Raw genomic sequence first — 12,151 nt, forward strand, 5'->3', positions numbered from 1 at the left:
TCTGGCTCCCATTCTCACTTTATGCTGTGGCACCTATTACAGTGTTTGAATTGTTCAGAAGGTGGCTGGCTACTCTGCCCGCAGCCTGGCTGAGCTCTGGCCTGGCCTGTAGCTGCCAGTGCCCACCCTGGAGCCTGCACAGAGCGGGTGCCAGCAGCTGAAAGCAGAACAGAACAGGTCTTCTCCCGTCTCTAATCAGGCCCCGAGGGAGCACCCTGTGTAGATGGTGGTGGATGGATGCCAAATGAAGTGAAATATCTCCTTTTCTCAGGCTGTTAACGTTTTTTCTTGTTTAAGGAAGGGGAGGATAATGACATTTAGCACTTTACAACTCAGCAGTAAAATGAGCAGATGGAAACAGATCCCCAGCATCATGGGCATGCTTCCAGCAAGAAACCCTCCCTGGCTCTGGCTCTGGCGCTGCGGGGCTGAAGTTACTGGCAAGGTTTGCTGAGGGGGTGAGGGACACCACCTGCTCGCTCCTGCCCCGGCTCCTCCCCCAGGCAGCCTCTCCAGGCTGCACATCGGTAGTACCGGCCCCCACGTCCTGCTTCCCGCATCTGCTCACCCTGTTCCACTTACCTGAAGGACCTTTCCTACCCCCGGGTCTGTTTGGACTCTGACCTCTCTAGTTTGGAGATGAGCACGAGAAGCAGAGGGGGGTGTTCTTGGAGAGAGCAGTGAGCAGAAACTCCTGTGGAGCTGTGGGAAAGCTCCAGCTGGCCTCTAGATGGCCACAGAAGAACAATTTGAGCAGTGAATATTCCCACAGGGAGGTTAAAAAAAAAAAATCATCATCATTATCATCATCAAAACTATTTACTGAGAACTTGCCATGGACCAGTCCCTGTAGCCCATGTTTCACACGCCTCACCTCATTTAACCTTCACAAGCCCAGGAGCTATGTATCAGCATTGTCTCCATTTTACAGATGAGGAAACTGAGGCTCAGAGAGGTTCAATAACTTTCCTGAGTTCCTCCCACACTGCCTTGATTTTAAAAAAATATTTATTTTATTTATTTTTGGCTGCGTCGGGTCTTAGTTGTGCAGGCTTTTCGTTGTGGCGTGCAGGCTTCTCTCTAGTGGTGGCACGTGGGCTCTCTAGTTGTGGCTCGCGTGCTCAGTAGTTGTGGCACGCAGTCTTAGTTGCCCCACGGCATGTGGGATCTTAGTTCCCTGACCAGGGATCGAACCCACGTCCCCTGCATTGGAAAGTGGATTCTTAACCACTGGACCACCAGGGAAGTCCCCCCAACACACACACACCCAACACACTGCCTTGAATGGCAGACAGGCTAAAGAGTATAACGAATGGCTTTTTAACTATTTGGGGTTTAGGTTAGTTTCTCTTCTACCACATATGTTGCTCTATAAACTGCACACTTAAAAAATCCGAATGCACTTTTCATATTTATGTTCCCAAACCAGTCTATAGCTCTATGCTGGGGCTTGTTCTGTTTTGGCATGTAAATTTTTTCATTAAATTGCAGCTCCTCTGTGAGTTTTATTTGTCATCCACAAAGTAAAAGAAACAAACCTAAGAACCCCTACTGTGGTGGAGAGCTACTGCTTCCAGTGCCCCTCCCTGCTGGGAATAGAACCTCTCCTTCCTGGGCTACTAAGCACTCCTTCCCCACTCTGAGTGGTGGCAGAGGGCTGCCAATCATAATACCCCACTCCCTGACTGCAAATGCAGACATGTGATCCAGGTTGGGCCAATCAGAGTCCTTCCCAGAAAGTTTTCCAACTGGGTGCAAGGGACAGAAAATGCTCTCTGGGGACTTCCCTGGTGGCACAGGTTAAGAATCCGCCTGCCAAAGCAGGGGACATGGGTTTGAGCTCTGGTCCGGGAAGATCCCACATGCTGCGGAGCAACTAAGCCTCTGCACCACAACTACTGAGTCTGAGCTCTAGAGCCTGCAAGCCACAACTACTGAGCCTGAGCGCCACAACTACTGAAGCCCGTGCACCTAGAGCCGGTGCTCCACAACAAGAGAAGCCACCACAATGAGAAGACTGCGCACCTCAACCAAGCGTAGCCCCCGCTCGCTGCAACTAGAGAAAGCCTGCGCGCAGCAGCAAAGACCCAACACAGCCAAAGAAAGAAAGAAGGGAAGGAAGAAAGAAGATGCTCTCTGTCTGTCTGTCTACTGGAACAGCTATTAGCGACTGTCCCTGTTAGGATTAGGCTTAGCTGTGGGCATCAAAGACCTGAAAACAGTATCTTAAACAAGATGGTGTGTGTTTATCTTGCAAGGCCAGCTCAAGTATCACCTCAGTGCCCACCACGCCCCCTCTCTGCTCACCTACCTGGTACCCACTAATGTCATCCTACTGCAAGTTCCTGACACTCTCCACCTGGCTGGAAGCACTGGGTAGCTGACACCCCTGGGAGCAGCCTTCAACCAATGGGGAATGGAAACTGGATAAATACCTGAACCTTATAAACAGGGGTGGGTGGGGGGATAAGATAATTTGGAGGAATGTGGGATTGAGACCCAGTGGCCCATAGCTGTAAGCTGACTGTTCATTATCACACACTGTATTCATTTCTGGCCCTTCTTTCTCTCATTTCCCTACTCTCCTACCAGTGTTTCCTGAGATCACCTCCCAAAGAAACTGCTTGCCCTAGAATCCTTGACTCGGGGCCTGCTTCTAGGGGAGCCCAGCTTTACACCGTTGAAGTCCTCCCTCATCCCAAGAGAAGGACTCTGCCACCTCCCAGTACTTGCATGGCACCTTGTTTGTACCTCTAATACATCATGGCCTACCTTGTTGTATTTATTAAGTATAAAATAGGAAGGAATAAGCATTTATTGAGTACCAGTCCCTGTACCAGGTGTCTTGTGCTCATTCATTCATTTATTCACTAATTAATTCATTCACCAAATCTTTATTGAGCATTTATAATGTGCCAGACAATGATTTAGGCCAGGCGTTGGCAAACTGTGGCCCACAAGCCAAATTAGGCCCACTGCCTGTTTTTGTAAATAAAGTTTTCTTGAAACACAGCTGCGCTCATTGTTTACATATTTTTATGGCTGCTTTCATGTTATAACAACAGAGCTGAGTAGTTGTGACAGAGATGACATGGCCTGCAAAGCATAAAATATTTCCTGTCTGGCCCTTTGCAGAAAAAGTTTGGTGCCCCTTGGAACAGGCACTGGGGCTCCTGCAGTGAACAAAACAAACAAAAATCCTGCCCTCCTGGATGGAGCTTACATTCTAATTGGGGTGGAGTCAGATAGTAGAGGGGGAATGTAACACAATAAACCAAAACCTAGATATTTAGCATGTTAAATGATGATAAATGCTACGGAGAAAAAAAGTAGGGAGAGAGAGAGTATCAGGAGTGCTGGGGAGCAGGGATGGGGATTGTGGTGAAAATTAGGGTGTCAGGAAGTCCTGGCTGTGAATGTGACATTGGAGCAAAGACCTGAAGGAGGTGAAGGAGTGAGCCATGTGGACATGGTGGGGAAGAGCCATCAGATAGTGGAGCAGCAGACAGGAGGGCCGTACTGGAGTATTAACAATAGTTCATCCAATATTGAGCGCTATGTACCAGGTGCCCTTCAAGTGCTTTACATACATAATCTCATTTAATTACTTAAAAGTCATCATCTCATTACACATTTAATCTTACAAAAGAATGATCTGAATATATTTTTATTATTAATATTAATACAGAGCTTTCAGTTTACAAAGTTCTGTAATGTTTTTCATTTGCTTTTCATAGTATTTCAAGGAGGTTACTGACCCCATTGTGGTGCAGCCAAAGACCAGAAAGGTCAAGTCCTTTGCCCCAGGTCACACAGTCAGTAAATGCTGGCTCAGGAAAGCAAACCCCTCTCTGTTTGGATCCAGATGCTGCCTTCTTTTCTCTAAGCCACCAGCCTTGGAGGGCATCAACTCTACCTGGTCCACTCACACCTAACTCAACTCTGCACCAAAGAGAAAAGGCAAAGGCTTGTTGGAAAGAACTCAATTCCTATCATCCTTCCAGATGAGGGTGACCAGGTAAACTGCTGGAGTCACACTCAGAACTCACAGACGTGATTATTCCCTCTGTCCTGGGGCATCTACATTGTACCCCAGACTTCTTCTGGCTATGCCAGTGCTCTGCGGCACTAACCCAAAGCAGGGGCTTCAAAGGGAGTTGTTGGTTGACAGATTAACTGTTGCTGAGAGTTTTGTTTCATTGCATTTTTAGCAAGCCTTTCTTATGAATTGAGGGAATTATTTAGAAAGACATTAATTCCGCAAATACGTACTGAGATTTACTGTGTACAAAACCTTTCTACACAGTAAACAGATTTACTATGGCAGGGCTAGAGATGAACAGGACATGGGCCCTCCCCTCTGGGAGCTCACAGTCTATGGGGGTGAGGAGATAAATGTTTTGCATGTGCTATATGTGCTACATGCCCAACTCTGTGCCTGGCATTGTGCCAGCCAGGGCACTTTCACCATTAAAAATAATTGTAATAAGGGCTTCCCTAGTGGCACAGAGGTTAAGAATCCTCCTGCCAATGCAGGGGACATGGGTTCGAGCCCTGGTCCAGGAAGATGCCACATGCCGCAGAGGAGCTAAGCCCGTGCGCCACAACTACTAAGCCCGCGTGCCACAACTACTGAAGCCAATGCGCTTAGAGTCCGTGCTCCACAACAAGAGAAGCCACCACAATGAGAAGCCCACGCACCGCAACTAAAGAGTAGCCCCCGCTCGCCACAACTAGAGAAAGCCCGCGCACAGCAACGAAGACCCAACACAGCCAAAAATAAAATAAATAAATTTATTAAAAAAATAATAATAATTGTAATAATAGCAAACATTATTGAACCCTGGCTATGTGCCAGGCACTGTGCTAAGCCCTGTACCTGGGCTAACTCCTTGTATCTCACCACAACTCCATGGAGGAGATGTCACTACTATCTTCAGGATGAGGCATCTGAGCCTCAGGGAGGCTGAGTATCTCACCCACAGGCACACGGTAAGTGGGTGACAAAGTGAGGATTTGCACTCAGGTCTGTTTGCCCCACCACATGTACACACTCACGTGACACACCTGAGACAGAGAATGGGCCAGAGGAGAGACTCAGACAAAATGTCGAGGGGTCTCAAGAGAGGGGGAGGCCCTGCCAGAGGGGACTTCAAGGGAGGGTTCTTCAAGAGGATGCCATTGTGGTGGTCACCAATGAGTGGGCCTCCAGCAGAGGGGATCCAGTCAGACAGAAAGAGTCTGTCTGGGTGACTGCTCCCACAACTTTGGATGTATGTTTGATACAAATAACATTGGAGGCTCTGAGTGGGGAGATCAGGCTGTGCATCAAACAGACCTGGAGATGAATCCTTTCTCTCCCTGTTACTAGTTGTCTTGACCATGCACAAGCTAACCAAACTTTCCAAGCCTTGGTTGCCTTATCTGTAAAATGGACACAACAGTGATATTTGTACTGCATGGGGTTTTATTGTAAGGACTTAATCAGACATGGGTGTAAAGTGTTTAATACAGCCCATGGCACATAGCAAGGGCTCTACAAATGTGAACAATGATGATGATGATGTTTGGTGCCACACTCTTCAATTCTGAAGAATCTTGATTTAAAAAAAGAGGCCCCCCTTCCCAGCCCGCTTCTGGCCTCTAATCATCCTAGACTTGGACAGTGAATAAATGAACGAGGGGAATTCTGGGTCCAGGGGGAAGAGGCCCCCTGGAGAGAGAAGGGCATTGGCATCCCGCACTGTAGCCAGAGAGGGGAGTCTGAAGGAAACAGAGGCGGCAGCAGAAGGATGGCTGTCTCCTTATGGTGGCCGAGGGCAGCCATAGGGTCCCTGGAGTTGGAATGGGCTGGAAGAATGAGCCAGTTGCTTTCAGTTACATCTCTCATGAACCCTTCACAACAGCCTTACGTGGTGTTCTGTGTTACTGATGAAGAAACAAGGAAGCAAGAGGCCCAAGTTTGCACAGCTGGGAACTGGCTGGGCAGGATTCCCAGGCAAGGCCACCCTCCCACCTCCAGTCCAGTCTGTCTGGGCCAGGCTGGGCTAACAGGATAGCGGGTGGGCTCAGGAGTCCAACAGGTGGACTGTCCCAGTGGTTCTCTGGAGTCTGTCCCCTCCTCTCCCCCCACCGCCCCAGTCTGGGCCATTACGGGAGTCTCCCATCCAGCCTCTCTCCCCATCCTCTTCCTCCAGTCTCAGTCCACACCTCACTCAGGCAAAGAAACACAACTGACCACGCCCTTCCCTGGTGTAAAACCCTCCCATTGCCCACAGAACTGCCTCTCACACTGGCCAGTGCCCTCAGCAGAGGAGGCAACCATCTTCCTGGAGTGACAATTACACTTGTTTTCCAAATATAACAAATATATGTTGTAGAGTGGAATGCAGAATGCTCAGGGATTTTTCTCAGAAGGGGAGCTGTTTGGGGTTAAGCCTCAAAACGGATGTGTGTATGTTGGCGGGGGTGGGGCAGGAGAAGTATCATTCTTCATAGAAAAAGTTTCTCTGGCCTCAAAGATGAGAAATTGGCAGTCTGGTCCAGCAGGCCCTGGCACAGTGGCACCCACTGCCTTTCCAGTTGTGCTTCCCTGATGCCTGGGTGTGCTCTGTGCTCCAGCCAGAACTATCTTGAAGCCTTTTTCCTTACTTACTGTCCCTCTGACTAGAATGTCTTCCTATTCTTTTTAGCCTGGATGTTCCTAGTTATCATTTAAGGTCCAATTTCACGCCCCCTCCTCCGAGAAGCCCTCCCTGATCCCACCCCCTCTTTGCAACACTTCTCCCTCAGCATCTTGCTCTCCCCTCTTCATAACGTCTTACCACAGGCTGCTGTGACCACCACTTTGAGAGACAGCCTCTTCAGGAGGTTATGAGCAAGTTGAGGTCAGGGAGTTCACCGTGAACTCGGCCTTTGTTGTTCATTCAGCACACACTTGGAACCTCTCTGTGCCAGGCCATGGGTTCAGTATGCAGGGACGACTCAACCTGTCCTCGGAGGAGCTCCGATCTGAGAGAGAGGCAAACCATCCATTCATTTATTGATTGATATATTAAAACAAGCAAAACCTTTTGCTGAGCCCTGACTGGGCCAGGCCCTGTGCTCAGGGCTGTGCCTACCCCCAAGAGACTCCCAGTCTGGCCAGCAGCCGGTGGAAACCACTAACAGCATGGTGAGTCCCCAGGGCTGTGGGGCACCAAGGCAAGTGTGCAGTCCTTTGCTTTTTCTTTGTTGTAGATGACAACGAGTGAATGAATGAATTTTTCTTTTTCTTTTTTTCTGTTTTAGGGAACTTGTGAGGTTTTAACCATGAATGGACTCTCTAAATCAAGGCACCCAATTAATGACTGATCAATTAATTGATTGAAACATCACCCAGGAAGTTGCTAGCAGAGAAAGGGCTATATTCTGGTCTCCACCACAGTGGACTTTCTCAATGAGGAGCAAATCTACTCTGACCAGGGCTGGCTGGAGTGGACCCTGCAGCTCCTGGCTGCAGAGCCTCCTGTAAACTCCCGGTAAAAGGCAGCAGTTCTGGCCTGCCTCCCAAGAGGGTCATAAGCATTCATTAGTTACCATTGGTAAAGTGCTCTGAAGATGTGGGGATGTTTAAACACGGCGAGTCATTAGGCCTCTCCACACCACTATGCTCTACAGCCGGCAACTGCTAATTGAGAAATAATTAACGCCTGAGGGTGCAGAGGATGGATGCCTGGCTTTTCCAGGATTGGGAAGGATGTAATAAAGTACACGAGCAGCAGGAAGAAATATAAGGCTACTTTGGATCCCAAAATATACTGGAGATTGTTCAACTTCTGCCCGCAGAGAAGCATGGGGACTGTTGCCCCAGTAAAACCTTTGGGACTGCATTCCTTGGGAAAGCCCCGAGCACAGTGCTGGGCTGCAGAGGCTGTGACGCTCTTAGAGCAAAAGAGCTCAGGTCCAGCCCAGGTCTGCCTGGCCTTTTGGCTGGTGAGCAGATGCCAGTTGTGGAACTCACCAAGCTGTATTTTCCTCAGCTGTTAAGACTGGGATGATGACATATGTCTACCATCCCCCCACCAGGCACCGGGTTGTCTGATGCCCTTCCTCTAGGTCAGCAGATCTAGCCCAGGCTTCACGTTAGGATCACTGGGGACTATAAAGTACCAGCATTGTGGGGCTGGGACTGGGGGCACAGGGTGATTCCCAGTTCAGTCAAAGTTGAGAACCACTGGTTTGGTTTGTGTATCAGGCACTGTGTTGGGAGCTGTGGGAAATAAAGTTGTAAACCCTACCACACCCCATGTTTCCCTCACACCAGCTCAGTATTTCCTGATTCTGTGCCTGTGAGTTGTCCTGGACATTTCACTCCACTCCCACTGCCATTCTTGTGTTGCTAAACCCCACTCATCCTTCAGGCTCAGCTTGAAGCTCACCTCCTCAGGGAAGCCATCCTTCCCTGTGCTGCCACAGGACACTGTTCTCAGCCCCCATTACACCACTGATCGCACAGTGTTTTTCCTGGCAGATCCTGGCAGGCTGAGAGCTTCTTGGGGCCAATAGCAGAATCACCAGTGTCTTGCACTGGGTCTGATAGATTTCAGGTGCTGAATAAACTATAGCTGCTATCAGTTAGGTAGAGTTATATGACATGCAGCTCTCGCTCAGGACATTTGCACTTCCCCCAGGTATCTGCAAGGTTCTCTCAACTCCTTCAGGTCTTTGCTAAAATGTCACCTTCTCCACCAGGCTTTCCCTGATCCTTCTATTTTAAATGGCAACCAGTCGACCTCCAACCCCTTCCCTTGCCTAATTAATTTTTCTCCATAGCATTTAACAACATCTGACTAACGGATCCTGTCATTATATAAAATTTTGATAACTTGTTCACGATGTCAGTTTTTGTATTTTTTTAAAAATTTAATTGCATTAAAATACCACTTATCTTGAGTTCTTTGGCCTTCCCTTAAATTTCATTGTATTGGATTATTGACTAGAATGTAATCTATACTGAATGCCCGGAACTTTGTTTATTTTGTTCACTATTCCCAGATTCTACAAGCGGTTGGTACGTGGTAGCTGCTCAAAAAATATTTTGTGAGTTTGATTTAGTGTCTTAAAGATTAAATAAAGGTGTCTTATTCCAATTGTTTAAATTTTTTAAAATTTATTTAAATTGATAGCCTGTAAAATCATAGGGTAGATTCGAAACCGCACGGCCTACTGTTGTCACGGTTACGCTATAGCCGGCGGTTCTCCTATTCAGAGAGTGGGGCGGGCCCTGGCAGTGGGCGGGAACACCAGACTCAAAACCTAGGCCCGAGGCCTTGATCATAGAGTTACACCTCCCTCAATCCTAGAGAGCACTTCCGGGACGGTGATTTACTTATTGCTGCGTAGGCCAACCTATGAGCCCATTCTTTCTCCTTGCCTAAGTTTCCGGCGAGCAATTCACTGGCGTCTAGAGTGGGGTGGGGCCAGTCCCCGTGAGCGCGGTTTTGTGATTGGCGGGAAGGACAGGAGGCGGGGCTTGGTGCAGGCACTCCCCTGGCGCAGGCGCGGTGGCCCGGCGCGGCGGTCCCTGCGGGGTCGGCGTTCGCTGGGAGTACGGTTGGTGATCGTGGGTGACAGTGAGGGCTGGGGGCTGAGGGACGGGCTGAGGGAGGGGCTGCGGAATGAAGAGAGGGCTCGGTTCTGGGCGCGGAGACCGAAGACCGTGGTGTCCGTTTTCCCACGTGCATCTCGTCATTGGATTGGGGCGGGGTCACCGTCACAAACTCTTGAATAATACTCGTCTCCTAGTCTGTTTCCTCCGTTGTGAAATCGCAGGACTTCCTTGTCTGCCTCGGGTCGTTGTGACTGGGAACTTGTTAGAAATACAGGTTCTCTGCCCACACCCCAGACTTATTGAATCAGAAACTCAGGGGATGAGGCCCCACCATCAGTGTTTTAACAAGCCCTCCAGGTGATTCTGATGCTTGCTTAAATTTCAGAACCACTGGGCTACCGTAATGTAGCAAGCTGTACTGAGGGCCTTCTCTACCCAAGCTGAGAAAGTAAGAGAAAGAAAGGAGGGGGTGGACTTGAGAGAAATCTTGGAGACAGACTCAGTTGCTTGAGGAGGAGTCAGGGGTGAAAGAGTTTCTGTCTTGGGCCACGGGCCTGAGGTGGGACCTTAAGTGATGGCTCCAGGTGTCAACCACGTGTGCCCTGCCTCCAGGCCTGCAGTTTTCCACGCAGTCACACTAGGGCTCTGTGGCCGTGCCTCCCAGCCGTTTTCAGGTCATAGGCCACATAGGAAATGATAATATTTGTACAGTGCCCAGGGGAAATGGATGAAGCTGCTTGAGGTTGGAGGAGACCGGTGGAGGATTGAGGCTGCTGAAAGCTGGAGGGAACCACCTGGGGGGGATTTGAGCTTCGCAGAGCTGAGGGGAATTAGTAACCTGTTCTCAGCATACTGCAGAAGAGCTTTGTACCATGGGATTTGCTGAAGATTAGGGGTGCTCACTAAATTTGGCAACATAAATCAAGAACCTTGAAAGAGTTTATACCCTTTGACTCAGTAATTCCGTTCCTGAAGATCTCTCCCAAATATATAACAAAAGAAAGCCTTCTGTTGTAGATTACATACAACAGAGAAAATTAACAACTCTCTGGAGAATCGTTTTTGATCTAGTCAGTCAATGAAATGTTGTACTGCCCTTAGGAATATGTGCATATTTTGTAAAATCATAAAGAAACCTACGTGCTCATTCATTAGACAATTGTCTAGTAAGCCCCTGCTCTGTGCTGAGTGGTGAGCGAGTTAGCTCCACAGAGCTGACTGCCTGGGGTAAGACCCAGCCGAAGGAGCAGTAACTCCAAAGAGTGATTGGTGTTTGATAGGGGATCAGGGGTTGCTGCAGGAGAAGCTGGTCTTTGGGGTATGGGGAGTGGGTCAGGAAAGGCATCCTAGAAGACAGGGTGGCACTCCTAAGGCCTGGAGGATGAGTAGATGTTGGTACGCAAAGGGGAGAGGAACATTCTACGCAAAGGGAACTGTGTTTTAATAATGAGTGTGCTGAAGCTGGAGCACAGAGAGGGCACTGGTGAGAGGAGGCCAGAGGGGACCAGCAGCTAGCTCACGTGGGGCCATGTGCACTGTGAAGGTCAGAAGCTTAGACCTGATTCTAAGGGTAACAGGAAGCTGTTGGAGGATTTTAAGCAAGAAAAGCTGTTGCTGTATGTGTCTTGGGAGTATCCCCTGTGGCTACAGCGTGGAGAATGAATTGGAGGAAGGTGGGCCTGGAAGCTGGGAGCCCAAGTGAAGAGGCTGTTGCAATAGCCCAGGTGAGAGATGATGGTGGCCTGGACCTGGGTGGAGGCTGTGGAGGTGGAGAGAAGGAACAGAATCAAAAGCAAGTAAAGCAGTAGGAATCACAGGGCCAGAGGGGTTGGTGAAGGTGGGGCACAGAGGGAGCTCAGAGTGGATGAACCTGCATTTCTGTTTTGGACAAAGGGTGGCTTGCACTACCATTCAGAGTAACAGGCAGCGCTGGACGGGGAGCAGGCTTAGGGGGAAGATGCCGAGCTCCCTGTGGGGTGCTGAGTGTGAAGTACTCATGCAGTGTGTTTTCTAGGAGGCAGTGGGATGGGTAGATGTGAAGCTTAAGAGGCACAACGTACAGAATGGAGATGTTGACTCGGAGCCATGACCATGTGGCCTGACCAGGGACTGTGTGCTGTGAAGCGGGAACAGACACTAAGGACATTGAAGGCATGGGTGGGGTGGGGGCTCGTGGGCAAAGACGGCTTGCAAAAGAGACAAGGGATCGTCAGTAGCGGTTGTCTCTGGGCTGAGATTATAGTTGATTTCCTTTCTTTTTTGTTTCTGTTTTTCTTAGCAAACTTCGATTCAGTTCATAGAATATACCAGATACTGTTCTGATAACTTATAACTCTTCTCTAAATTCCCACAATAAACCTATATGGTGGGTCCCTTCATTTTACAGGTGAAGAAACTGAGCACAGAGGAGTTGAGTCACATGTCCCAAGCTACACAGGGTGCAGTTATCGGGAAGATGGACTAGGATCCAAGCTGCCTATTGCAGATCCAATGCTGTCACCATGCATTGGTGTCTCCACAGTATGCTGTTGTATTTTTATAAACGGAAAAAAAAAAAAA

General features: G+C 49.0%; 1 protein-coding gene across 1 annotated transcript in view; it reads left to right on the plus strand.

Moving 5' to 3' along the window:
- Window positions 1-11,984: 11,984 nt before the first annotated feature.
- PARS2 (prolyl-tRNA synthetase 2, mitochondrial) overlaps window positions 11,985-12,151 on the plus strand; it is a 2,830-nt gene continuing 2,663 nt past the window's right edge. Inside the window, exon 1 of the mRNA XM_007471139.1 lies at window positions 11,985-12,112. Within this exon, the coding sequence (XP_007471201.1) occupies window positions 12,094-12,112 (19 nt within the window). The 5' untranslated portion in view covers window positions 11,985-12,093. The remainder of the gene's footprint in view (window positions 12,113-12,151) is intronic.

Source organism: Lipotes vexillifer, unplaced genomic scaffold, assembly GCF_000442215.2.
Source record: "Lipotes vexillifer unplaced genomic scaffold, Lipotes_vexillifer_v1.1 scaffold1003, whole genome shotgun sequence".
NCBI lineage: Eukaryota > Metazoa > Chordata > Mammalia > Artiodactyla > Lipotidae > Lipotes > Lipotes vexillifer.